Here is a 27,552-nt window from a genome sequence, read left to right as displayed (position 1 = left end):
CAGGCAAGGGAACTACCCAGCATGTAAGGACAGTTATTACAATGTTTGACGCCGCAGGAACCCTGGGTGACCCTATTGCAGCGCTGTTTTTAGACACTGAAAAGGCCTTCGATAGGGTCGCCTGGGAATACCTTTGGGCAGTCTTGAGATGGAGTGGTATAGGGGAAGGCTTCATAACAGCTATCCAAGCCCTATACAAAGGACCAACAGCCAAAATTAGAGTGAATATAGGACACTCAGATGCAGTAAAAAATTTTAGGGGAACGAGACAGGGTTGTCCTTCATCCCCTTTCTTATTTGCGTTATTTCTTGAGCCCCTAATACGACGGTTGGAGAGAAATAGTGGGATTTCTCCAATGGCTCTGAATGGTCGTACAGTTAAAATCTTGGCATATGCCGACGATGTGGCTATACTCACCCCGACCCGGATCTGGCTATCATAGAGGTTGAACGGGAAGCTACTATATTTGGGCAATTTTCGGGTTACAGTTTGAACAAATCGAAGACCCAGATAGTTAAGAATAAATATACCGCTTGTGCCGATCCCAGGGTGGTTACGTCAGCTATGTATTTAGGTATAGTAATAGTAGCTAACCTGGATGCTCTCGTTGAGGTTAATATGACTCCTCTATTAGCCAAAGTAAAAACAGATTTAGATAGAGTCAACAATTTACATCTTTCTTTAGTAGGCTGTACCAACGTGGTGAAAATGATGATTTTGCCAAAGTTCCTTTATTTATTTAGAGCAATACCATTATTTTTCGAAACTAAATGGTTTAATATACTGGAAGGTATCTTAAATAGGTTTATATGGGCGCATGGAAAAACGCGTAGAGCTTATAGATTTATGTCTCTACCTAGAGAAAGAGGAGGGTGGGGAGCTCCTGATTTTAGATTATATTATTTGGCAACCGCCCTCCAATACATGCAGGGTTTAATTGGAGGAGGGGGGATCCTGCAGAAAATTACTTCCTCATCTACAGATGTTTATGCAATTCTGTTAGGACAGGAGACAGAAAACTGTTTTGTATACTATACTGATCTTGGGTACCTCAGAAGGAAACAGTTTAGGACTTTAGCTGCGGCTATTAAAATATGGAATGCTTTTCTGAAAAAGATGGGGCTGGGCAGATTCAACAGATATATCAAATTATATAATAACAAGTCTTTTCCTTCCGAAATGTTTTCAGATACAGTTATGGCCGCATGGGTCCAAAAGGGAATTAAGCAAATTGGGGACTTAAGAGACTCTATGGGTGTAGCACAGATCTGAAAGAAACACGTTAGTTAGATTCCTCACCTTAGAATATCCCCAGGCGTCAGACTGGATCCGGAAGATTTTTCGTCAGCAATACCCCTTGCGCGTCGCTAGGCGTCGTCTGCGGCTCCGCGTCCGTCGTCGGCGTCGTGCGCCGGGATGACGTCGTCGGAGTACTTAGACGCCGCCCTCGCGCGCTGACGTCAGTTCTTCTTTTTTCCGCGCCAGTAAGCGCAGATCCGGGAGAGCTACCCCTTTTAGTCTTTTTTGACTAAATCTTTTTTGATCATTTTTGATCCTTGTCTGTCGACATCTGGTGCCGGTAGGATGCCTGGGTTCAAGGCTTGCGAGGATTGTCATCGACTGATGTCGGTGACCGATCACCACCGCCGGTGCCTCTACTGCTTAGGCCCCGACCACGACGCGGAGTCGTGCAACGACTGCCAGGCCCTGACTTCGAAGGCTAGGCGGGAGCGGTCCCGCAAGCTTCTCGAGCTTCGCCACTCGGCTCCGCGTCGTGCGCGATCCCGGTCCAGGAGGAGGTCCAAGGATCGCTCGCGGAGCCCTAGCCGACGCCATCGATCGTCCGGCTCCAAGTCGTCGGGTAAGTCCAAACGCTCAAAGAAGTCCAAGAGGCGACACCGCTCTTCGGACTCCCCTCGCCGGTCGCGCGACTCGGCCGAGGGTCAGGGTGGTTCCACCCCCGCGGCTCCGGCGGAGCCGCAGGTGCCGCGTCCGCCCCCATACCTTCCGGTCCCTGGGACTGACGCGGCGCCGGCGGAGATCAGTGCCTTCCTCTCGGCCATGAGGAGCCTGGCCCCGCCGTCGACGCCCGCTGGCGCGCCTTCGGGCCCCGCGGACTCGACTGGGCGACCTCGCCTGCCGGCGGCTCCGGCCCCGGCGCCGTCGACGACTCCGGTCTCGACGCCGCAGGTCCCCGCGGGGCCCATGCCTGGGCCCCAGTCGACGCCGGTTGACCTAGTCACTCCTCCACCGGCGCCGACGCCTGAACCACCGACGCCGTCACCGGCGCCGCCGACGCCTTTGACGTCGACACCCCAGTTTAGCCCTCATCCGGACCCGGCGCCGGCGCGGCGTCGACCGACGCCGCATCCGACGCCGCTTGAGTCCTACCATCTCTACAGTCCGGTTCCGATCATTCCTCCTGTTTATCAGGAATCGGAAGAAGGGGGCGACTGGGAGGGGTTCGAGGACCCTCTGGCTGTTCAGTCACAGCTTTCTCAGGACTGGGCAGATGAGCTGGGGGAGGCCAGTGGGCTGGACACCTCGCCAGACACTGGATTCACTTCTCCTCCGACCGTGGCTTCGGAGGAGGGTGCAGCATTTTCTGTGGTGCTGCGCAAGGCGGCCGAGGCCCTTGGGCTCGAGTTGCCTGCCGTGGCTGTGAGGACTAACATCCTCACTGAGGTGCTTCAAACCTCAGCAAGCTCCACTGAGCCTCTGCTGCCGTTCAACGAGGCCCTCACTGACGTTCTGCAGGGCACCTGGTCCAAGCCCTCCACAGTTCCTCCTGTGGATAGGAACGTTGCCAGGCGCCACCGCCCTGCTCCGGGCGACCCCAGTTTCCTGTCCCAACACCCCACCCCCGAGAGTCTGGTTATCCAGGCCTCTACCTCCCAATCCTCCTTCCCGACCGCTCCGCCGGACAGGGATTCCAAGAGACTCGAGCAGTTTGGCAAGAAACTGTTCTCGTCCCTTAGTTTGGGCATGCGGTCCTTAAATACCGCCTGTCTCTTGGACCGTTATTCCCATTCCCTGTGGGATACGGTGGAGGACGTGCTGCCCCTGTGCCCGGAGGAGGTCCGGACGCGTCTTACCCAGGCTTTGGCCGATGGGAGGGATGCAGCACGGCACGCCATACGATGTGGGCTTGACACCACGGACTCGCTGGGTCGGGCGATTTCCACCACGGTGGCGCTCCGCCGCCACGCCTGGATGCGGTCCACGTCATTTTCCGGGGATGTCCAGACCACCCTCATGGACATGCCCTTTGATGGCACTCGCCTGTTTGGTGAGAAGGCGGCCAGTGCGCTGAACCGCTTTAAGGACTCCCGGGCTACGGCCAAGTCCTTGGGCCTTTCGGCTCCGCGGGCGCACACCTCCGCTTTTCGCCCCTTTCGTGGCCAAGGAAGGGGCGCCTCCTCACGTCCGCAAAGCCACCAGCCGCAGAACCAACCTGCGCGCGGTCGCGGACGTGGCTTCCGCCGTGGCGGAAATGGAGGCCGACGTGGTCAGCCCACTTCCACCCCGGCAGCATCCGCCTCAAAGCCCTCCTAGTCCGAGCTTTCAGGCCCATACCACGCCAGTGGGCGGCAGAGTTCGCCATCACCTGCTCCACTGGCGGTCCATTACATCGGACAGGTGGGTGCTGCAAATCGTCCGAAGGGGCTACTCCCTCCCCTTCGAGACGACCCCTCCAGCCATGCCACCGCAGCACCACCGTATCTCGGGGGATCATTTGAATCTTCTCCGCGAGGAAGTTTCGGCTCTCTTGGCCAAGGGGGCCGTCGAGCGCGTTCCGAGCCCAGAAGTAGGTCGTGGTTGTTATTCCCACTACTTTCTGGTTCCCAAGAAGGGCAAAGGGGGCCTACGCCCTATCTTGGACCTCCGGAACGTCAATGCCTTCCTCCGAAAGGACAGGTTCAAGATGCTAACGTTGGCTCAGGTTTTAGCTGCCCTAGACCCTGGAGACTGGATGGTAGCGTTGGACTTGCAGGACGCATATTTTCATATCCCCGTCCTGCCGGCCCACCGGCGTTACCTGCGGTTCACGGTGGGCCAAGAGCACTTTCAGTTTACCGTGCTCCCCTTCGGCCTCACCAGTGCCCCTCGGGTGTTCACGAAAGTGTTGGCGGTGGTCGCAGCTCATCTGCGCAGATCAGGGGTTTCAGTCTTCCCCTATCTCGACGACTGGTTGTTGAAGGCGGGCTCGCCCCAGGCAGTCGTCTCCCACCTCCAGACTACGGCGGATCTCCTGCATTTGCTGGGGTTTTCCATCAACGTGCCGAAGTCACACCTGAGTCCCTCTCAGAAGCTCCTCTTCATCGGAGCGGTTCTCGATTCGGCGCAGTTCCGGGTCCATCCACCGGAACAGCGGGTCCGGGATATACAGGCCCTGATTCCCATCTTTCGGCCTCTATCCCGGGTTTCGGTCAGGCTAGTGTTGCGGCTTCTGGGGCTGATGGCCTCCTGCATCCTACTAGTGCATCACGCCAGGCGGCGCATGCGGGCTCTGCAGTGGGACCTGAAGTTTCAGTGGGCCCAGCATCACGGCAACCTGTCCGACCATGTCTTGATCTCGGAGGGCACTGCACAGCAGTTGCAGTGGTGGCTCACGGACCGCGAGTGGGTCAAGGGCAAGAGCCTCTCCCTTCCCCAACCGGAGCATGTCGTAGTGACGGATGCGTCCCTCCTGGGTTGGGGTGGCCATATGGGGGAGGCGGAGATCAGAGGCCTCTGGTCTCCGGCGGAGTCTCGTCTCCACATCAACCTGTTGGAGTTGAGAGCGATCCGGCTTGCACTGAAAGCCTTCCTTCCCTCTGTCAGGGGAAGTGTCGTGCAGGTGTTCACGGACAACACCACCGCCATGTGGTATTGCAACAAACAGGGCGGGGTGGGGTCGTGGACCCTTTGTCAGGAGGCTCTGCGCCTCTGGACGTGGCTGGAACACCAGGGCGTCACCCTGGTGGTTCAACATCTGGCGGGCTCTCTGAACGCCAGAGCAGACGAACTCAGCCGCCGGTGCATGATGGATCACGAATGGCGTCTGAACTCCGAAGTGGCGCAAGGTCTCTTTCAGCAGTGGGGAGAGCCTTGGTTAGATCTATTCGCCACCGAAGAGAACGCGCAATGTCAGCAGTTCTGCGCGTTGGAATTTCCAAGGCGGCGCTCGCTCGGCGACGCTTTTCGTCACGAGTGGAGTTGCGGTCTGTTGTACGCCTTTCCGCCTATACCACTTCTGCCCAGAGTGCTGAAGAAGATCAGGCACGACCGGGCCCAAGTCATCTTGGTGGCTCCGGATTGGGCACGAAGATACTGGTATCCCGAGCTACTCAGTCTGTTGACCGATCCCCCGATACGTCTGCCCCTTCGGGAGGATCTTCTGTCGCAGCAGCAGGGGACGGTCCTCCACCCGAACCTGTCCAGCCTCCACCTCCATGCGTGGAGATTGAGCGGCGGCAGTTGATGCCATTTGACTTGCCTCCTGAAGTCTGTGATATCATTCTGGCAGCCAGGCGTCCCTCCACAAAGTCGGTATACGCCTGCCGGTGGAACAAATTTGTGGCATGGTGCACAGCAAAGGCTGTGGCTCCCCTTTCCGCCCCTCTTTCTGAGGTTCTCCTCTTCCTTCTTTCTCTGGCCCGGCAGGGCTCTGCCCTGGGCACCCTGAAAGGTTATCTTGCTGCCATCTCCGCCTTCTTGCGGCTTCCTGATCAGCCTTCTCTTTTCAAGTCCCCTGTGGTTACACGCTTTCTCAAAGGCATTACACACACGTTCCCTCCTGTCCCTTTTGTAATGCCTCAGTGGGACTTGAATCTGGTATTGACATTCCTGATGTGCGCTCCCTTCGAGCCTCTTCACAATTGCCCTCTTCGTCTTCTAACTCTAAAGACTGCTTTTCTGGTAGCCATCACCTCGGCTAGACGGGTGAGTGAGCTCCAGGCTTTATCTTCAAAGCCTCCTTTTCTATCTGTTCATCCGGACAAGGTTGTCCTTCGGCCTCGTCCCTCCTTTCTTCCTAAAGTGGTGACTACATTTCACCTTGGGCAGTCTGTCACCTTGCCCACCTTCTTTCCGCCTCCGCATCCTTCCAAAGAGGAAGAGAGGCTCCACCGTCTGGATCCAAAACGTGCGCTCTCCTTTTATCTGGACCGCACAAAACAGTTCCGGGTGGACGACCAGCTTTTTGTTGGGTACGTGGGCGCTAAGAAGGGGAAAGCTGTGCACAAACGAACCATCTCTCGGTGGGTCGTTTTGTGTATAAAAAATTTGCTATTCCTTGGCTAAAAAGGACCCTCCTGTTGGGCTGCGCGCCCATTCTACTCGGGCCACGGCGGCTACTACTGCCTTGGGACGGGGAGTCCCTTTGCAGGACATCTGTCAGGCGGCGACGTGGGCTTCGCTACACACGTTTGCCAGGCATTATTGCCTTGACAGCCAAGTCCGGAGGGATGGCTTCTTTGGCCGTTCTGTCCTCCAGGACTTTCTGGTGTGATCTTGGTTCGCAGACCCACCACCGGGGATGGTATTGCTTGGGTATCTATTCTAAGGTGAGGAATCTAACTAACGTGTTTCTTTCAGATGAACAAGTTACTTACCTTCGGTAACGATGTATCTGTAAGAAACATTAGTTAGTTAGATTCCTCACCGACCCTCCCATCCTCCCCGTTCTGCGAACTGACATCTAGAGTAAGGTTATCCTTTTCAGGCCCCTAGATTTTATTTTTGGCACCAGTGTCGGTCTTTGCATGGCTCTGCGTTCCTGGCGCGGAAGGCTATGTACAAGAACTGACGTCAGCGCGCGAGGGCGGCGTCTAAGTACTCCGACGACGTCATCCCGGCGCACGACGCCGACGACGGACGCGGAGCCGCAGACGACGCCTAGCGACGCGCAAGGGGTATTGCTGATGAAAAATCTTCCGGATCCAGTCTGACGCCTGGGGATATTCTAAGGTGAGGAATCTAACTAACTAATGTTTCTTACAGATACATCGTTACCGAAGGTAAGTAACTTGTTCTTTAGCGCACTTGTAAATACATTTGATTTAAGCAATAGGGACTTTTTTAAGTACCTACAGGTTAGGAGTTTTTTGGGCAATAAACAGGGTGGTTCAGTAGGATATAAGATTAATGATTTTCTGGAGACTTTAACCACTGGTGGCGCACACACGATTAGATCAGCGGATGCGTTATTAGTTAAAACCAAAGTGGATGACTTGGACAAGCACAGGCATAAGTGGGTTGAGAAACTTCGAGGAGAACTTGATGATTTCCAGGATTCGTTGGATTTGGGCTGTACTATATTGTGTTCGGCTCCTCTGCAATCCCAACACTATAAAACCCTATTCTCACTTTACCATACGCCAGCCAGAATTGCTAAATGGGGGGGTACGAACGGGATAAGCTGCCCTCGTTGTAGCTTAACTGATGCAGATATAATTCATATGTTTGCTACCTGCCCTCAATTACATACGCTAATTAAGGACATAGAGAGTTTCCTGGCTAGGGCACTGGGGTTACAGATATCCCTAACCCCCTTGTGGATATTGCTGGGAATAGGACATGATGGAAATAATAGTAATCCAGACAAGGAGTTTCTGTTCATGACTATGGCGTTGTATAGACTAACCTTAGCCAGGGCATGGCTCGACAAGGCCCCCCCGCTCATGCAAACATGGTTGGCGAATCTAATTGCTACATTTAATCTGGAGAAACCCATATAGGCTAGAAAGGGAAGAGCAGGGAGAGGCACGGGATAGGGTAAAGGGATTTTGTGTTTGGAGATGGGATTATGGATTGCTGATTATGATATGACTTGTTGAATATGTTTTAACTATGTGTATGACATTTTGTTTAAAAAGTATTGTGGAGTCAACAACTAACTGACTTTATGAAATGTGCGTTATGGAAAGTATAATAAAAAATATATTAAAAAAAAATAATAATAATAATTTTGGGGCACTCTATGTATGAACATGTTCCTCTATATGCTTGAGCTTCATCCATTAGCTGTATATCTCCAACCATCATAGCCAGTTAGTGTCTTATGCCACCCATTGTGTAGGAGGCAAGAATGGACTTCTCCAGTGCTTCTTTTTTGGGTAGTGTTGTTTCTTTTTCTGCTTTCTACTGTTACTCTAAATTTTTATTTGAATTATCAAATAACTTGTGTCACTCTGCCACTCATGCCATTTATGACTAGCTTCAAGCAGTGCATTTCATGACAAATGTACAGAAGGTAAACTCATACCTTTTTTTAATAGTACTGTAGTTCACTAAACAACTATATGCACTAGATGTTAAATGGCACATTTATGTGTGAGAATAAATCCACACACAGTAAATATTCTATGTATCACATGGAATGAGAGCCATCAATAAAAATACTTTCAATTACACGTTTTTTCGATTATCTAAGTTTTCATACACTGTCAGTTTTGCACTTGCAGATAAAGATGTTGTTTTGTTTTTCAGGCAGTGGAGTTAGAAGAGACAGTAGTGAAGCTGCAGACTGATTTTGCATCATACAAAGTCACCCACAGACATTCAGACTCCAGCTTTAGCAACATGATTAAAGAGGTTGAAGAACTTCAACAGGTATGTCTTTAAGCTCGTGGTCTGTCTGGTATGGATTTCCGATTTGTGCTATGACTACCATTGCTTCTGGATTGCAAGTATAATAATATATGTCCCTCAGTTGTTCTACCCTTAACCCACTCCCTTATTCACAGCTTTCCTTTGTATTTCATTGAGATATCAAGGCCCTGGTGTATTTTCAATGTGGTTTTATTTTTTCCAAGTCTTTCATAATCTGCCCAATGTACATCCAGTTAATTTGTGACTGTAATTGCAGGTGGTATGCAGCTGCACTCATTTGTAGGTATTACCCATTATTTTCCATCTTCAGAGTTTTGAGTCAGAGCAAAATAGAGAAAAGGGAAGAAGGAGAATGATGCAAAAAATAAGAAAACAGTGACAATTCGGATGCAGTGATGAAAAAAACCTGTAGGACTGAGTAGGACTGAGATGAATTGACAGGAGGTGTAGGCTATTGGACTAAATTGAAAGTCTAGGCAGCCTCGGTACGTCTCACATCCATCATTTGGCAGTGCTGTAGTAGGCTGCTTGATAATCGGCGGGTCCCTGTGCTTAGTTATATTAATTTATTATCTATTTATATTCATTCACACTGATTTTTACATCTCATTGACAAAGAAAATCATAACGTTGCTGTGTCAGAGCTGTCAGCATTTCAGTCTAGATCTCCCCTCAATTATGTTCTTCACTATGGAGTGAATAAGGCACCTAAGTTCTCAACATTATTTAATCAGTTGATGCTAGTAACATTCATTCAGTAATGTCTGGCATCTTTGTTATTTGGAATATATTTTCTAGAATTGTTTTTTTGACCCCCCTCCCCACCCCCGAAGAACCATTCATGCATATCAACGTCCTAGTGCTCAGTCATCTGGATCTCCTAGGTTTTGCCAATGAGATTTAGGACATTCATTTAACGTTACAACTGCCATATTCTTCTAGAAAAAGGATGGGTGGGTAAAAGCCATAGCTCCCAAACTAGAAGAGTGTGTTACTCTGGACATTGGATGTAGGACCATCAGGCTTCATTTATTTTTTTAGGTTGAGCCTAGCGGCAGCGCGCATGCTCTCCTCGCTCTGCGCGACATGCTGTAGTAGGGTATGCTGTGTAATCCTCGTCCACTCTCCGTCCATATTTGTCAATGGCATTGTGTCATTGTCCTTCTTAAATGCTGGCTACTGATTGGTAAATAGGCTTTTAGTCCCTCCTTGGTACCGCCATGTCTCCATTTGTTACTGCCCATAAGTACTGGACCTTTTACGTGGCTTGTAACATGGACTACATTATAAGTGGGTGGGCACTATTTTCTTTAATGCTCTTCCCTTTTTCCACCCATGACATCGCAGCACCCGCCCGCTTATAATATTAATGTATTTATTTACTTTAAAGCGCGGTCTGCTGCAAATATAGCAGCCACACTTATTGATTTATTTAATTTACGGCGCAGCCGCTTTCAAGCGACCACGCACCTTTAATAGTTTTTGCTAATTCGTGTTATACACTGTGCTCCCCCCTGTGCCCCCTCGTCTATTCTGTGCCACCCCCCCACTCTGTTGCCCATCACAGGTGCAATTCACCCCAAACAAGACCCTGTAGAAACCCTTGCAGACTCACCTCCACTCTCCCAGGGGTCTGCGGGAGCAGTGTGTGAGAAAGTGGCTCTGTATATACTGTTCCCTAATAGGTACAGGGTGTACAGAGTCCACAGTCCCCCAGAGGCTGATAGAGGTCAAAGTTAGGTATGACCTTACTCTCAAAAGTGGTAGCTTGGTCGAGCAGTAAGGCAGTACCAGAGGACAGTGTAAAGCATTTATTGTACACACTCAGTCAGCAAATGGTTTCACACACTCAATAACTGAACTCTAGGCCAATGGTTTATATATATAAAATATATGCTTGTTTTATTTTTAGAACCACAAAGGGGGTAAAAATATACTTTCTCAGAATGAGAGGTTGAATATAAATACTTTTGTCTTAAGCAATAAATTTGTGTAAACAGTCACAGTTGGTTGCAATAAACAATCCTATTTCCTAAACATAACAATGCATTGAGCTCAATGGTAAATTCAGGTTATTTGTAATAAATTACTTTTCAGATTACTTTTGGAATTCCAGGTCTGGCTCCTAGAACCAGCCTGGGGTCAGTATTCAGAATCAAGTGATGAAAGTCGACTTAATAACTGTAATGATTTTTAAATAATATTTAGCTATTTCAAAAGTTAGCACTTAGAAAATATTTCAAAGAAAACATTCAATGGATCTCTATGGCAAGAAATTCAAATTGCAGGTAGAGTACTTTATCGTTACTTTAGTAATCCAGGACTGGGTACCTAGACCCAGGACTGGGGTCCTTATCAAAAGCAGGTAAGTAATTTCGTTTGCAGAAATGGTACGATTTTAAAAGAATATTTCAAATTTGCAAAAATAGACACTTAGAAGAAATTTCACAGAAAAGCAGACAATGGTTTCCTATGGGAGAAAAATGAGTTAGAGGTAAGTATAGTTGTGAACACTTTTCAGGGTTAGGGCTGGGCACCAAGATCCAGCACTGGGAGCTCACCTAGGAGCAGGTGAGTAAATTCGTTTTTGTCACTTGGCTGATTTTTGGTGAATTTTTGCAGTTTTGAAAAGTTCACACTTAGAAGATTTTTGAAGAAAAAGCCAGTCAATGTTACCCTATGAGGAAAATGAAGTTAGCGGTTTAAGGGTAAGTACTCGACTGGCAGAGTTGAAATTCCGGGCATGGACTCAGGGGTCCCCCAGTGTTAGGTAGGTACAGTTGGTTCACCCTCAGCGGTTTCAGGACGGCCGGGTGCAGAGAGAGTTAGGCCCAATGTTATCCTATGAGGGATAGGGGGGCCTTGGTTGGTGGCTGCTGTCTGGCAAGCCACGCGGCTGTGGGAGCTGGGCTCCTGGTCACTTACTCAGGGCAAGTGGGGAAGTAGGTTAGTGTAGAGAGGGCACTGCCAGGGCCACTCGGGCGGCTGGGTGCAGGGTGCTTTTGAGCCTTCGGGCGCTCAATGGAAATCAATGGCAATGTTCCGGTTTGGAAAAAAGGCTGCAGGCCCCGTGACGAGGATGTTTCAGGTGCCACCACCACTTCGAGAGGTAAGTTGGGTAGTTGTAGGTTAGGTGGGTACCCCGGGATTGGGCACAGGGGGCCGCAGGGCGCCGGGTGCAGGGGTGCCTTTTGACGTCGGGAATCTTACCCTCTGGTTGATCGCGGTTGGGGTGGCACTTGGTTCTGAGGCTGCAGGCTTCCTCCGGGATGTCGAGGGGGGTCCTTGGGTGCCGGACTCGGGGTCACAGTCGCCGTGGGGTCGTCCTCAGGGTCTTTGTCCACTCCGGCACTGGCCAGGCTTGGCTGGTGCAGAGTGTGTTGGGTCCGCGGTTCCGGGCTGCTGCCAGGGGTTAAAAATAGGTTTCTTGAGTAGAGCCTCTACTCATGGGAGTCCCAGGGGCTTAGAGCCAAAAGGTAGCCAGGTCCTCCGGGGTTGGTGAGGTTGCTGGCCACGAGAGATGCCGCGCTGGTGCAGGTTTGAGAGTCGACAGGCCGGTAGGGCTGGGGCCTAAGCAGTTGGTGTCTTCTTCTCTTTTTAGCAGCTGCAGGGCAGGTCTTTGTTCTTCTTGCTCTTCTTGTAATTTTCTATCTGGAATCTAAGGAAGGAAGGTTCAGGGGGCCCCTAAATACTAGATTTAGGGGCGTTACAGGTAGGTGAAGGCCAGGGACCAATGGGTCCTTGACCTGGGGTGGGTACACCCCCTATCCTGCCTCTCTCCTGTGGGAGGGGGGCAGTAGCCTAATCCTGATAGGGTAGGGCCTCCCATCTTCAAGATGGCGAGAGCCCGGAGATGTGCTTCACCTCGCCTCCCCCACCTGAGGGGTGGGGTGGGCAGGCTGGCACATCCCCTGTCCTTGTATGGGGTTTCCGGCCAAGCTTCCCGCCAGAGTGGGGGGTTGCAGTGGCCTGGGGAAACTCCAAATGGCGGCCTGCCTTTGAAGCTTCCCTTTGCTCATCCTGGGGGAGGAGATTTCTCACCTCACCCAGGATGTGCATTGTTGCAGGCCCGGGAGAGCAGGGGCTCTCCCACCCAGGGGTCCAGCAACGTGTCTGCTGTGTGGCAGCCTGGGCAGCCTCAGAGCAGACGTGGATTGTAAGTTAGCTGTAAGGGGGCATCTCTAAGATGCCCTCTGGGGTGCTTAGTACATTAAATCCTACACTGGCATCAGTGTGGGTTCAATGTGCTGAGAAGTTTGATACCAAACTTCCCAGGCTTCAGTGTTGCCAATATGGTGCTGTGGAGCTCGTGTTTGACAAGCTCTCAGCACCATGCACTCTTAAATGACAGCACTGCACTTACAGTGCCCAGGAATAGACCCGGGTACTGTAGGGGCACAGGGCTCCTGCTCCTGTGCCCACACCATAGGCGTAATGCACCCAGCTAGAGGGGTGGCTGACAAATGCCTTGGCAGTGTAGGTGATGGGCATGGTACACAGTGATGTGTGCCATGTCGACTCTTTGTTTTGTCCTGCACCCAGACACTCAGCCTGCAAGGGCAGTGTGTGTGTAAGGGTACAGGGCCTCTGAGGGTGGCACAATGAGTGCTGCAGCCCTTAGAGGCCTTCCCTGGCCACAAGGCCATGGGTACCTAGGGTACCATTTACTAGGGGCTGACATGTGGCTAGGGTTTGCCAATTTTGAGTTTGTGTGGTTTAAGGAAGGAACATAGGCCCTGGGCACCTGATTGGCAGGAACCCAGGGTACACTCAATTGAAGTACATTCAGCAATTTAGCAAAAAGTGGGGGCATACCATGCAAGAAAGATGGCACTTTCTCACACAACCCCCCCCCCCCAAACGAAAGGTGATGAGACTAACCTTGTCCTATGGAGTCTTCATTGTCTAAGTGGAAGAACCTGGAAAGTCCATCTGCATTGGCATGGGCAGTCCCTGGTCTGTGTTCCACTTCAAAGTCCATTCCCTGTAGGGAGATGGACCACCTCAGTAGTTTTGGATTTTCCCCTTTCATCTGCATTAGCCATCTGAGAGGTCTGTGGTCAGTTTGAACTAGGAAGTGAGTGCCAAACAAGTATGGCCTCAGCTTCTTCAGGGACCAAACCACAGCAAAGGCCTCCCTCTCAATGGCACTCCAACGCTGCTCTCTAGGGAGTAGTCTTCTGCTTATAAAAGCAACAGGTTGGTCTTGGCCTTCATCATTGGTCTGGGATAGGACCGCTCCTATCCCTAGTTCAGAGGCATCAGTCTGCACTATGAACTGCTTGGCATAATCTGGAGCTTTTAGAATTGGTGCTGAGCACATTGCTTCTTTTAGGGTGTCATAAGCCTTTTGACAACTAACTGTCCAGTTAACTTTCTTGGGCATTTTCTTGGAGGTGTGTTCTGTGAGGGGGGTCACAATGGACCCATACCCCTTCACAAACCTCCTGTAGTACCCAGTCAAGCCAAGGAATGCCCTGACTTGGGTCTGGGTTGTTGGAGCTATCCAGTCCATGATGGCCTGGATTTTGGGTTGTAAGGGCTGTACCTGGCCTCCACCTACAAGGTGGCCCAAGTACACCACAGTGCCCTGCCCTATCTGGCATTTGGACGCCTTGATAGTGAGACCTGCACTCTGCAGAGCCTCTAAAACCTTCCCAAGGTGGATCAGGTGATCCTGCCAGGTGGAGCTAAAGACAGCAATATCATCAAGATAAGCTGCACTAAAGGACTCCAACCCAGCCAGGACATGGTTCACCAACCTCTGGAAGGTGGCAGGGGTATTCTTTAACCCAAAGGGCATCACAGTAAACTGGTAATGCCCATCAGGGGTGGAGAATGCTGTCTTTTCTTTTGCTCCTGGGGCCATGCCAATCTGCCAGTACCCTGCAGTTAAGTCAAAGGTACTGAGAAATTTGGCAGCCCCCAATTTGTCTATCAGTTCATCTGCTCTTGGGATAGGGTGAGCATCTGTCTTGGTGACAGAGTTGAGCCCTCTATAGTCCACACAGAACCTCATCTCTCTCTTTTCACCCTGTTGATGAGGTTTGGGGACCAGAACCACTGGGCTAGCCCAGGGGCTCTCTGAAGGCTCAATGACCCCTAACTCCAGCATCTTGCTGACCTCAGCTTTGATGCTTTCCTTGACTTGATCTGACTGTCGATAGATTTTGTTCTTGACAGGTGCACTGTCACCAGTGTCCACATCATGGGTACACCAGCTTGTCAGACCAGGGGTCAGGGAAAAGAGGCTAGCATACTGTTGCAAGACTTGCTTGCAGTCAGTCTGCTGTTGGGCAGAGAGGGTGTCTGAAAAAATCACACCATCTACTGACCCATCTTTTGGGCTGTAGGATAGGAGGTCAGGGAGTGTCTCACTCTCTGCTTCCTGTTCTTCATCAGTCACCATCAGCATGGTGATGTCAGCCCTATCATTGTAGAGTTTAAGGCGGTTCACATGGATGACCCTTTTGGGTGTCCTGCTAGTGCCCAGGTCAACTAGATAGGTGACCTCACTCTTTCTCTCTAGGCTAGGGTAAGGGCCACTCCATTTGTCTTGGAGAACCCTTGGTGCCACTGGCTCCAAAACCCACACCTGTTGCCCTGGTTGAAATTCAACCAGTGCAGCTTTTTGGTCATACCAGTGCTTCTGGAGCTCCTGGCTGGCCTCAAGGTTCTTGGATGCCTTTTCCATATACTCAGCCATTCTGGACCTTAGGCCAAGCACATAGTCCACTATGTCCTGTTTGGGTTCTTGAAGTGGCCTCTCCCAGCCCTCTTTTACAAGACACAGTGGTCCCCTTACAGGATGACCAAACAGAAGTTCAAAGGGTGAGAAACCTACTCCCTTCTGTGGCACTTCCCTGTAAGCGAAAAGCAAGCATGGTAACAGGACATCCCACCTCCTTTTGAGTTTCTCAGGGAGTCCCATGATCATACCTTTCAATGTCTTGTTGAACCTCTCAACAAGGCCATTGGTTTGTGGGTGGTAGGGTGTAGTAAACTTGTACTGCACTCCACACTCTTTCCACATGTGTGTTAGGTAAGCAGACATGAAGTTGGAACCTCTGTCTGAAACCACCTCCTTAGGAAAACCCACCCTGGTGAAGACACCCAGGAGGGCCTTGGCTACTGCAGGAGCTGTAGTAGTCCTAAGTGGAATTGCTTCAGGGTACCTAGTAGCATGATCCACTACTACTAGAATGAATTTGTTCCCTGAGGCTGTGGGAGGTTCAAGTGGACCCACAATGTCCACACCTACCCTTTCAAAGGGGACCCCCACCACTGGTAGTGGAATGAGGGGGGCCTTTGGGTGGCCACCTGTCTTGCCACTGGCCTGACAGGTAACACAGGAGCTGACAAACTCCTTCACCTTTTGGTGCATCTGGGGCCAGTAAAAGTGACTCACTAACCTTTCCCCAGTTTTGGATTGCCCCAGATGTCCAGCTAGGGGGATGTCATGAGCCAAAGTTAGGAGGAACTCCCTGTACTTCTGTGGCACTACCACCCTCCTGGTGGCTCCAGGAGTGGGGTCTCTTGCCTCAGCATACAGTAATCCCTCTTCCCAATAAGCTCTGTGGGTACCACTGACATCTCCCCTGGCTTCTTAAGCAGCTTGTTGTCTCAGGCTTTCAAGAGTGGGACAGTCTCGCTGACCCTGGCACAGCTCTTCCCTAGAGGGTCCCCCTGGGCCCAAGAGTTCAACCTGGTAAGGGTCAAGCTCCATGGACTCAGTTCCCTCAGGGGTATCTACATCCTCTCCAGGGGGAGAGGGGTTCTGAGTGTTTGGCTGTACAGAAGCTGGTCCCCCAGTCTTCTTGCCCTTCCTCTTGGTTGGTTGGGCCATTATTCCAGGCTCCAAACCTACTTTTTCACCCTTCCTCTTGCTCTGTGCTCTGGTTTGCACACACACCAATTCAGGGATGCCCAGCATGGCTGCATGGGCCTTTAACTCAACCTCAGCCCAGGCTGAGGTTTCCAGATCATTTCCAAGCAGGCATGCAGCTGGCAACTTTGGAGAGACCACTACCTGTTTCAGGCCAGTAACCCCCCCCCCCAGCCTAATGTTACCATGGCCATGGGATGACTAGTGGTGACACTGTCAGCGTTGGTGACTGGGTAAGACTTCCCAATCAAGTATTGCTCAGGGGAAACCAGTGTGTCTTTCACCATAGTGACACTGGCACCTGTATCCCTCAGAGCTTCTACCCTAGTTCCATTTACCCAGGGGTACTGTAAGTATTTCTTTAAGTTGGGGGGCCACACAGCCACAGTGGCAAACTCCACTTCTCCCAAGGAGACTAAACTTGCTTCAGTGTGTTCCCAGATTTGCTCAGGGTACACCTCTGATCCCATTTGTATACTTGCTGCCCCAGGAGTGGCTGTACTGGGTGCCTTAGGGGCTTTGTTTTGGGGGCAAGATACAGTTAGGTGTCCCTGCTTCTTACAGGTATTACACCAGGCCTTTAAGGGATCAAAGTTCTTCCCCCTATATGGTTGGGGCACATAGGGAGTAGTTTGGGTCCCACCCACCTGAACAGGTTTTTGGGGCCCTTTGGAAGACTCAGACTTTTTATCTTGGGGATTCTCACCACCTTTCCCCTGGGGAGGTTTTGTGACCACCTTCTTTTGGTCACCCCCAGTGGTTGTCTTGGTCACCCTAGTCTTGACCCAGTGGTCCGCCTTCTTTCCCAATTCTTGGGGAGAAATTAGACCTAGGTCTACCAAATGCTGATGCAACTTTTCATTTGTGCAGTTACTCAAAATATGTTCCTTCATGAATAAATTGTACAATCCAGTAAAATCCTGCACACCATGTCCAGCTAACCAACCATCCAGTGTCTTCACTGAGTAATCTACAAAATCAATCCAGGACTGGGTCTGGGTTTTGTGAGCCCCCCTGAATCTAATTCTATACTCCTCAGTGGTGAATCCAAATCCCTCAATCAGAGCTTTCTTCATGAGGTCATAGGATCCTGCTTCTGGCCCAGAGAGAGTCAGAAGCCTGTCCCTGCAGTTACCAGAGAACAGTTCCCACAGGAGTGCCCCCCAGAGAGGTTTCTTTACTTTCCTGATATCACAAGCCCTCTCAAAGGCTGTGAACCATTTGGTGATATCATCACCTTCCTCAAATTTAGGGACAATCCCTTTGGGGATTTTAGGGTCAGAAGTTTCCTCCCTATCCTTGTTTTTATTATTGCTGCCACCATTGATGGGTGCTAAACCCATCTCTCTCCTTTCCTTTTCTAGGGCCAGGAGTCTGGACTCTAGATCTATTCTTTTGGCCAGCCTCACAAGGCTGTCCTCTTCACTGGGGGGTCCCCCAGTGTTGTCTCTGGGACCAGAGCCACCTGTGGTCTCTAGGTGCCCAGATGCTATGTCTTGAGTTGGAGGGTATGGGTGCCATCTCCTCCCTAGGGAATAGTATGGGGAGGTTGCTGTCCACCTCCCCTGTTTCCCTTTCCTCATCTGACTGGCCATCACCATGTTCAGATGGGTGGTCTTTAGCATACTCAGCCAGGAGCTCCTGGAGCCCTTGTTTGGTTGGATGCAGACCCATTTGTAAATTTTTGAGTTTACATAAGGACCTCAATTCCTTGAAAGACAAGTGTAAGTAAGGTGTGAGGTCGAGCTCCTCCACCAGGTCCATGTTATTATTATCACTAATAGCTGGGTTTATTTGAGACATTCTAACCTGACAGTTCTAACCCTCTACCCTGACTATAGTGACTTTTATTTTTCTAAAATTCTAATGGGACTTAAGCAAGGCCCTAGCAAGACTTTTAGTAATTTTGGAAAAACCAATCAGAATTCTAAAGGCAATTTTTAAGAGTTCTGTCGTGTGATCAGATGGTAACCAAGTAGTCCAACAAATGCAAGTTTGTATCCCACCGCTGATCCACCAATGTGAGAAAGTGGCTCTGTATATACTGTTCCCTAATAGGTACAGGGTGTACAGAGTCCACAGTCCCCCAGAGGCTGATAGAGGTCAAAGTTAGGTATGACCTTACTCTCAAAAGTGGTAGCTTGGTCGAGCAGTAAGGCAGTACCAGAGGACAGTGTAAAGCATTTATTGTACACACTCAGTCAGCAAATGGTTTCACACACTCAATAACTGAACTCTAGGCCAATGGTTTATATATATATAAAATATATGCTTGTTTTATTTTTAGAACCACAAAGGGGGTAAAAATATACTTTCTCAGAATGAGAGGTTGAATATAAATACTTTTGTCTTAAGCAATAAATTTGTGTAAACAGTCACAGTTGGTTGCAATAAACAATCCTATTTCCTAAACATAACAATGCATTGAGCTCAATGGTAAATTCAGGTTATTTGTAATAAATTACTTTTCAGATTACTTTTGGAATTCCAGGTCTGGCTCCTAGAACCAGCCTGGGGTCAGTATTCAGAATCAAGTGATGAAAGTCGACTTAATAACTGTAATGATTTTTAAATAATATTTAGCTATTTCAAAAGTTAGCACTTAGAAAATATTTCAAAGAAAACATTCAATGGATCTCTATGGCAAGAAATTCAAATTGCAGGTAGAGTACTTTATCGTTACTTTAGTAATCCAGGACTGGGTACCTAGACCCAGGACTGGGGTCCTTATCAAAAGCAGGTAAGTAATTTCGTTTGCAGAAATGGTACGATTTTAAAAGAATATTTCAAATTTGCAAAAATAGACACTTAGAAGAAATTTCACAGAAAAGCAGACAATGGTTTCCTATGGGAGAAAAATGAGTTAGAGGTAAGTATAGTTGTGAACACTTTTCAGGGTTAGGGCTGGGCACCAAGATCCAGCACTGGGAGCTCACCTAGGAGCAGGTGAGTAAATTCGTTTTTGTCACTTGGCTGATTTTTGGTGAATTTTTGCAGTTTTGAAAAGTTCACACTTAGAAGATTTTTGAAGAAAAAGCCAGTCAATGTTACCCTATGAGGAAAATGAAGTTAGCGGTTTAAGGGTAAGTACTCGACTGGCAGAGTTGAAATTCCGGGCATGGACTCAGGGGTCCCCCAGTGTTAGGTAGGTACAGTTGGTTCACCCTCAGCGGTTTCAGGACGGCCGGGTGCAGAGAGAGTTAGGCCCAATGGTATCCTATGAGGGATAGGGGGGCCTTGGTTGGTGGCTGCTGTCTGGCAAGCCACGCGGCTGTGGGAGCTGGGCTCCTGGTCACTTACTCAGGGCAAGTGGGGAAGTAGGTTAGTGTAGAGAGGGCACTGCCAGGGCCACTCGGGCGGCTGGGTGCAGGGTGCTTTTGAGCCTTCGGGCGCTCAATGGAAATCAATGGGAATGTTCCGGTTTGGAAAAAAGGCTGCAGGCTCGGGGACGAGGATGTTTCAGGTGCCACCACCACTTCGAGAGGTAAGTTGGGTAGTTGTAGGTTAGGTGGGTACCCCGGGATTGGGCACAGGGGGCCGCAGGGCGCCGGGTGCAGGGGTGCCTTTTGACGTCAGGAATCTTACCCTCTGGTTGATCGCGGTTGGGGTGGCACTTGGTTCTGAGGCTGCAGGCTTCCTCCGGGATGTCGAGGGGGGTCCTTGGGTGCCGGACTCGGGGTTACAGTCGCCGTGGGGTCGTCCTCAGGGTCTTTGTCCACTCCGGCACTGGCCAGGCTTGGCTGGTGCAGAGTGTGTTGGGTCCGCGGTTCCGGGCTGCTGCCAGGGGTTAAAAATAGGTTTCTTGAGTAGAGCCTCGACTCATGGGAGTCCCAGGGGCTTAGAGCCAAAAGGTAGCCAGGTCCTCCGGGGTTGGTGAGGTTGCTAGCCACGAGAGATGCCGCGCTGGTGCAGGTTTGAGAGTCAACAGGCCGGTAGGGCTGGGGCCTAAGCAGTTGGTGTCTTCTTCTCTTTTTAGCAGCTGCAGGGCAGGTCTTTGTTCTTCTTGCTCTTCTTGTAATTTTCTATCTGGAATCTAAGGAAGGAAGGTTCAGGGGGCCCCTAAATACTAGATTTAGGGGCGTTACAGGTAGGTGAAGGCCAGGGACCAATGGGTCCTTGACCTGGGGTGGGTACACCCCCTATCCTGCCTCTCTCCTGTGGGAGGGGGGCAGTAGCCTAATCCTGATAGGGTAGGGCCTCCCATCTTCAAGATGGCGAGAGCCCGGAGATGTGCTTCACCTCGCCTCCCCCACCTGAGGGGTGGGGTGGGCAGGCTGGCACATCCCCTGTCCTTGTATGGGGTTTCCGGCCAAGCTTCCCGCCAGAGTGGGGGGTTGCAGTGGCCTGGGGAAACTCCAAATGGCGGCCTGCCTTTGAAGCTTCCCTTTGCTCATCCTGGGGGAGGAGATTTCTCACCTCACCCAGGATGTGCATTGTTGCAGGCCCGGGAGAGCAGGGGCTCCCCCACCCAGGGGTCCAGCAACGTGTCTGCTGTGTGGCAGCCTGGGCAGCCTCAGAGCAGACGTGGATTGTAAGTTAGCTGTAAGGGGGCATCTCTAAGATGCCCTCTGGGGTGCTTAGTACATTAAATCCTACACTGGCATCAGTGTGGGTTCAATGTGCTGAGAAGTTTGATACCAAACATCCCAGGCTTCAGTGTTGCCAATATGGTGCTGTGGAGCTCGTGTTTGACAAGCTCTCAGCACCATGCACTCTTAAATGACAGCACTGCACTTACAGTGCCCAGGAATGGACCCGGGTACTGTAGGGGCACAGGGCTCCTGCTCCTGTGCACACACCATAGGCGTAATGCACCCAGCTAGAGGGGTGGCTGACAAATGCCTTGGCAGTGTAGGTGATGGGCATGGTACACAGTGATGTGTGCCATGTCGACTCTTTGTTTTGTCCTGCACCCAGACACTCAGCCTGCAAGGGCAGTGTGTGTGTAAGGGTACAGGGCCTCTGAGGGTGGCACAATGAGTGCTGCAGCCCTTAGAGGCCTTCCCTGGCCACAAGGCCCTGGGTACCTAGGGTACCATTTACTAGGGGCTGACATGTGGCTAGGGTTTGCCAATTTGGAGTTTGTGTGGTTTAAGGAAGGAACATAGGCCCTGGGCACCTGATTGGCAGGAACCCAGGGTACACTCAATCGAAGTACATTCAGCAATTTAGCAAAAAGTGGGGGCATACCATGCAAGAAAGATGGCACTTTCTCACACAGTGCATCTGCCCTCTGCTGACCCTGAGACGTCTGTCCATGCAGGACCAGAGATATCTGCGTCCCACCAACACCAGAGACAGCAGCCCTCTGTCAGTACCAGTGACGGGCACTCTTTTAGGATAAGAGGACTTCAAGGCGCACAATACTGCTGTCTAGCTTCCAGGTCAGGCTCTGTTCCAACCTGCGTGCACTCTTATCGCTCAGTCGCTGTGTTTACCTGCCGTATCTGTTGTTTTCGAGGCACAACCTGCCTTTATGATTGGGAGCCGAGCTCCTCTTATCAGAATTTCATAAGTGTTAAAAAAAGTTTTACATGGTGTGCAGTGTGACATTAGAGGTGCTGGAACCATTTTTCGAGGGGAGATGCACATCTCTATAGGCATAGGGGAAATGTGTCAGTCTGGCTTTAAAAACACAGCACATGCCGCCAGAGGAAACACATTTAAATGGCCTCTTAATTGCTCTTTCTCTGTCTAAAATCTTAAAGGTTTTATGGGCTGGTGTAGGGCCTCCTACACCCTGTGTTGCAGTGCCGCTGTGCGACATACAGATGGTTAACCATTGTTCATTCTATATTTCCTCAATGTTTTGTCACTGTCTGTCCCCAGACCGGTTAAAGCGCTTTCATTGTTATTGCGCAGAAATCTCCACTGACACATCCATCTCCATACATGACACGGACAACAAGCATTTGCAATGCAATAGGTCTCGCATTTACGCAAGTTTAAGCTATTGGCATTGTAAATGACAGTGTTTTATTTATGTTTTAAATACAAAAACATAAGTAAAAGGCATTGTCATTTACAAAGCCAATAGCTCAAACTTGCGTAAATGCGAAACCTATTGCATTGCAAAGGCTTGTTTTGTTTGGCCAGGGAGCAGAATGCGCAAGAAGATACCCTGAACAAGGTAAACTATGTACAAGTGTTAGATAAATAAGCATTCTGTTAGCTAGTGATAAATCAGTTAACCAAAGTACTAGTCAATGTGCTTCTACCAGAGAACGGGACTAGGCCAAAGTATTCCTGGGATAGTATCATGCTGTGATCTAGTAGGCTGTCTGTTATGCATTCCACCCTGTGCAAGAGGCATAGCCAAAAAAAAAGATTATGCGCCATGTTAATACAATCTAAAAATTAAACTGCTTAAGATGGTCTTTCTCAGCATATGGGCATGTGACACTTAGTAGCAGGACCATAAGCTGCTTCTATACCTGTTTTAATATAGAGCTTTGTAAGTAACCCCCACTTACCCATACATATGTCATGTGTCACATGCATCAAGTCTGCAAATGTTTGCACACATGCTTATCCCCTTCTATCAGATGCTTGCTTTGTTGACATTTTTCAAGAATGAGAAATCTGTCGCAGAATAAACTGTTAGGTCTTCAAGAGTCTATCATTATACCAGTGGTGGTTCTTTCAGGATTCATCCCTCAGGGAATTCTCCCACTGTTGACCCTTCCTCATCTGTGATGAATCGAAATTATCAGACCCTTTGTTCGAGGGACTGCTGGATCACAGTTTGCTGTACCCTTCCCAGCCCAGTACCAATGCAGCTCTCCAGTCTTTGACACCTATCCTTCTGACTGAACTGGTACCGCAAACCACTGCCTAACTTATTTTCTGGACACACCTACTTGAGGAAAGGCCTTTAGAAAGGGAGAATGTCACTGGGGACCCTCCTAGATCAAACTCTGTGCACGATACCACACATGGGATAGATGGGTGTCAAACGGGATTATCACAGAGGGACCCATACCAGTGTTGCAGGGATTCTGCACAAACACTGAACTATGTGCAGGATTATAGGACCTTGGTGTATAGGGACTGAGTCTTCCTACCACCTTAATACCCACGAGCACAGGACCGACTAGCGTCTCACTTGCTCTCCTACTCACTCACAGAGAAACAAATGATTAGACACCCCAGAACACAACCCTCCCAGATCTCTCAGGAATTGCAGTAACAAGACACACACTTTCGCTCGCACTCTTGTACTTGTCCACAGTAAGATCTGACAGAGACACAAAACAGTTTAAAATATTTATTTTAACTAACGTGCCCTAACATGCAGTATACGTGCCACAACAAGCAGGAAAATGCATGGTACAAATACAGTCAGCATAGCAGCTAGTCCATATATCATGAAGGGAGATGTCATCATAAAAAGACAATGGAGAAAAGACTATAGTGCCTAACCTCCCTCCCCTTGCTAACAAGTAGTATTATATAATAGAAGATCTCTGGGCTTTGTCAGCAGACCCCATACCTTAACCTATAAATGGTAGATCTACATCATAGGTGCTGTCTCGCTCTTCTCCCTGGAAAGTTCCCTCTCAAAGTGTGTGTTAGCTATTCATGTACCTCACTAAAATCCAAAGTACGTTGTCCAAACAACAGATGCATCGGTATGTTTTGTATAAGGGCTAAGGCCTGGCCAGAACAAAATAACAAGGGACATTGTTGTACGACCTTGCACATAATATTCAGTCAAAATCACCGGAACATGCAGAAAGTGAACACAGCGATGAGTCATAGAAAATATTGCAAAAAATAAAGACGTGTAGTAACGTGCGAAAAGCTGCATGCAAGCTGCAACGTGCTCATGCTAAGTTAGTGAAAAACGACAATGTCCCTATGGGCCACATTGACACCAGCAGCATGCAGCTAGGCGCTACTATGATGTCTTGGCCATGGGGTGTGTGGTACATTGTGATATCTGCTTCACTGCTGGGGAATGAAGGGCTTTAATGGCCACAACAACTCCTCCAAAATCCATTGCTTATCTTATAACCTCAGGACCTCAAGCAGGTTCAGGAGATTTGGAGAAAACCTTTCTCTGGACACAAACTACTGAGCTTCCAGGTAAACCAGTATTTGTAAAGCGTGAACTACTCACCCCTAAGGGTCTCAAGACACTGGGGGTCGTGGGGGAGATTAAGCGAGCTATTGCCCAGAGTCACATGGTGCTGGGCTGAGCTGCTGCCAGCCCGGGGTTGAACCGTGTGCTCTGGAGTCAGCTGCCCTGTCCGCTGCACCACACCTCTCCTCACCTCACCTACTGCCTATTCCTTTTGTCCAAGAAACCCCAAAGTTAGACTGCGGTGGCAAAGGCATCTTGCTGGTAGGGAAAAGCTTCTTACTTCTTAATGGGGAAGAAGATTAAAAGTCTACAGACTTGCAGGATTGAGATGTACCAGTCTATTTATCTTTCCTTGTGGCAGGCAAACCTCATTATGGGCTCTCCAATACTGGTATGAATTTGATTGCTATGTCTCGTTGTTCCTGTTGATTTTGCTTTTTGCACGAAGAGTGCTAGTTCATGCTCAGTCTGGGCTATGAAATTGTGAAGCAAAGGCTTCTAGTAAAGAGAACTCTCATTGACATGGCCATCAGTTACATGAACTGTGGTCTAGCCATATGTTGGTAGTCATGGCTCAAGTTGTTGGAGCTAAAGCAAAGACTCACAGGAATGTAAGTGGTCTCCTCTGTGATGGGAAGTACTTATTTGATCCTTCAATGCATTAGGTCCTTTAGCTGTATAATAAAAGCATTGCCAAATGACTGAGTGCCTTCCAGGTCTAACAATCTCCTCCATTTCCAGCTGTTAAAGGGTTGGAAGTCTGCTTAGCGCACACCTCCTTCCTGAAGGATTCAGGCAGGAAAAGAGCTAATAGTTCAGGGAGTAAAAACAAACCATTCCACCGCCACCATTCAAAGCGAAGAAGTCCTTGTGTGTTCCGTTGGACAACCCACCCAACTGTGCAACATGTTAGGAGGTGGATTCAACACTAGTGAGAGAACCGGCTTTTTCCTTCACTACCATCACTGGACCTAGATTGCCAAATACTCATGGAACCTCTCATTAGTAAAGAGAAACTGTACTGTACATCTGCAACAACCACTACTACCCAGGCTGTCTCTACCCAAGTCAGTATGCCAGGTAGAAGAGCTAGAGGGGCTCCTCCTGTCGTCACTCATAAAGGCAATGGGAATGCTGCCACCATAACTTGATTAAAGGGGAAAATGAAAGCGGGCTGTGCTCCATCGTGGTTCGTTACATTTTAAACCAGTTCCTTCCATTGCAGCAGTTGAAAATGCTTGGTATTTATAGCTGTGCAAAATAATGACGGGAAGTGCTAATTCGACCTTCCGGATGCCTACATCAGTATGCCTGGCCTGAAGAAACACAGGAAGTACCCCCCCAATTAACAGTGGTAAATCAATGCTACCAGTACAAGACAATGGCATTTGATTTCAGTGCAGTCCTTTAGTCATTAACAAGGATTCATTCCATGATAATTGCCTTATTGTGACAGCACAAGATTCAATTCTACCATACCTAGATGATGTCTCAGTTGAGCAGTGACTAAAGACATTGTGGAGTCCAAGTCATCCCTAACACCAGAGACCCTACACAAGCTTGGTATCTCGGTGAACCAGCCCAAATCCTTCTTTTTTTTCCTTCTATGAGGGTCAGTTAATAGGTGTAGGAGAGTAGGGTCTGCTTTCCATGTTCACCCCCACTTTTTGCTTTTGCTTCACTGGTTTTCGACTTAGATGTGGCTGTGGGCCTGCTAATCAGACCCACAGCCCAGCTGTTCTCTCTCTAAATTCATACTATGTACTTTAGGTGCATAACCCAATTGGTAAGGATCACCCTCTAGGGCCCTTTACTGTGTACCTTAGGTACCCAGGGCATGGGTGTACCCTAGGCCTACCAGGGGCTGCAGCATGTATTATGCCACCCCTGGCTGGCCTTCCATTATGACACAACTGGCTGATCACTCAGCTGGGGCAAGGTCGTGTAATCACCCCTTGCTTAGGTGTAGTATTCCTACACCTACCTTATATATAGACACATGGGTAACCTATCAGTCACTCCTATGGCAGGCCTTAACAATCCTGAAGGCACAGTGCTTGGTAACATGTGAGATGGTGCTCTAGCATGAGCTGAGCCTGTCTGCAGCTTTCCGAACCATGTCCTTATAGCTGTTCTATGATATCGCCTACCATATACTCTTAAAGTGCCTTATAATCCTCGCGGTTATGGTAACTATGGTTTGGCTTTATCAAAACATGTTGTGTAAGGTGTCTGACACTTTGGAATACTACCCCCACACCATTTCTGGCGATGAGGATAGTGTTCTCCCCTTCTAGAGGGAAAAGACATGTTGAAGACCTACTACCCGGTTAAAGTTAACCAGAGCCCCAGCATCACAAAATGGATGCTGCTGCCACAGACACAAGTCTGACCTCCTGCTGCTGGGAGGCCTTCCAGCGAGGGAGGCTTGGACAATAGGTTTCCTGCCTTGGGAGGTGCTAGCTCCACCCTAGACAGGACTTAGTGTATTGGGGTAGGGAGGGATGAAAGAAACGAGACACTGCCTGGGGCACACAAGGTGTCCCATGCATAGTCCGGTTCAAACCGGTGCTGGGGCACTCCAGCCCCAGTCCTGGCGCGAAACTGGACAAAGGGACGGGGGTGTAAACACCCCCCTCCCTGGTCCCACCCATAGGAGGGACCTAGCAGGTAACCCAGCCCCCCAGATTAGTATTAGAGTGGGAGCTGAGTCCCTAGGACTTTGGATTATCCTGAAAACTGAAACTTGAACAGAAACTCTGGACCTTCGACATTTGACTACGGAAGAAGACTGAAGAATCTCCCTTGTGGCCAAGGAGTGGCCACCCTGTGCAAACAGGCACCATCAAGCGACCTGCCGCTTGCTTTGCCTAAAGTTCTACGAGGAACCGACTGCAGAGCCCGACCAGCGCCTTGACTTCCAGACTTCTCCGACCCTGATCCACATCCACAGCAAAGCTGAGATCCGTGGAGGCGACGAGAGAC

At 49.6% G+C, this 27,552-nt stretch overlaps 1 protein-coding gene across 1 annotated transcript in view; it reads left to right on the top strand.

Moving 5' to 3' along the window:
• Positions 1-27,552, top strand: part of PMFBP1 (polyamine modulated factor 1 binding protein 1) — a 2,019,859-nt gene that overhangs the window by 1,150,261 nt on the left and 842,046 nt on the right. The window contains exon 29 of the mRNA XM_085636957.1: positions 8,474-8,596. Coding sequence (XP_085493083.1) covers positions 8,474-8,596 — 123 coding nt within the window. The remainder of the gene's footprint in view (positions 1-8,473; positions 8,597-27,552) is intronic.

This window comes from Triturus cristatus, chromosome 12 (genome assembly GCF_964204655.1).
Source record: "Triturus cristatus chromosome 12, aTriCri1.1, whole genome shotgun sequence".
In the NCBI taxonomy this organism is placed as follows: domain Eukaryota; kingdom Metazoa; phylum Chordata; class Amphibia; order Caudata; family Salamandridae; genus Triturus; species Triturus cristatus.
The sequence above is the reverse complement of the archived record's forward strand: the minus strand, read 5'-3'. Positions and strand labels throughout refer to the sequence as shown.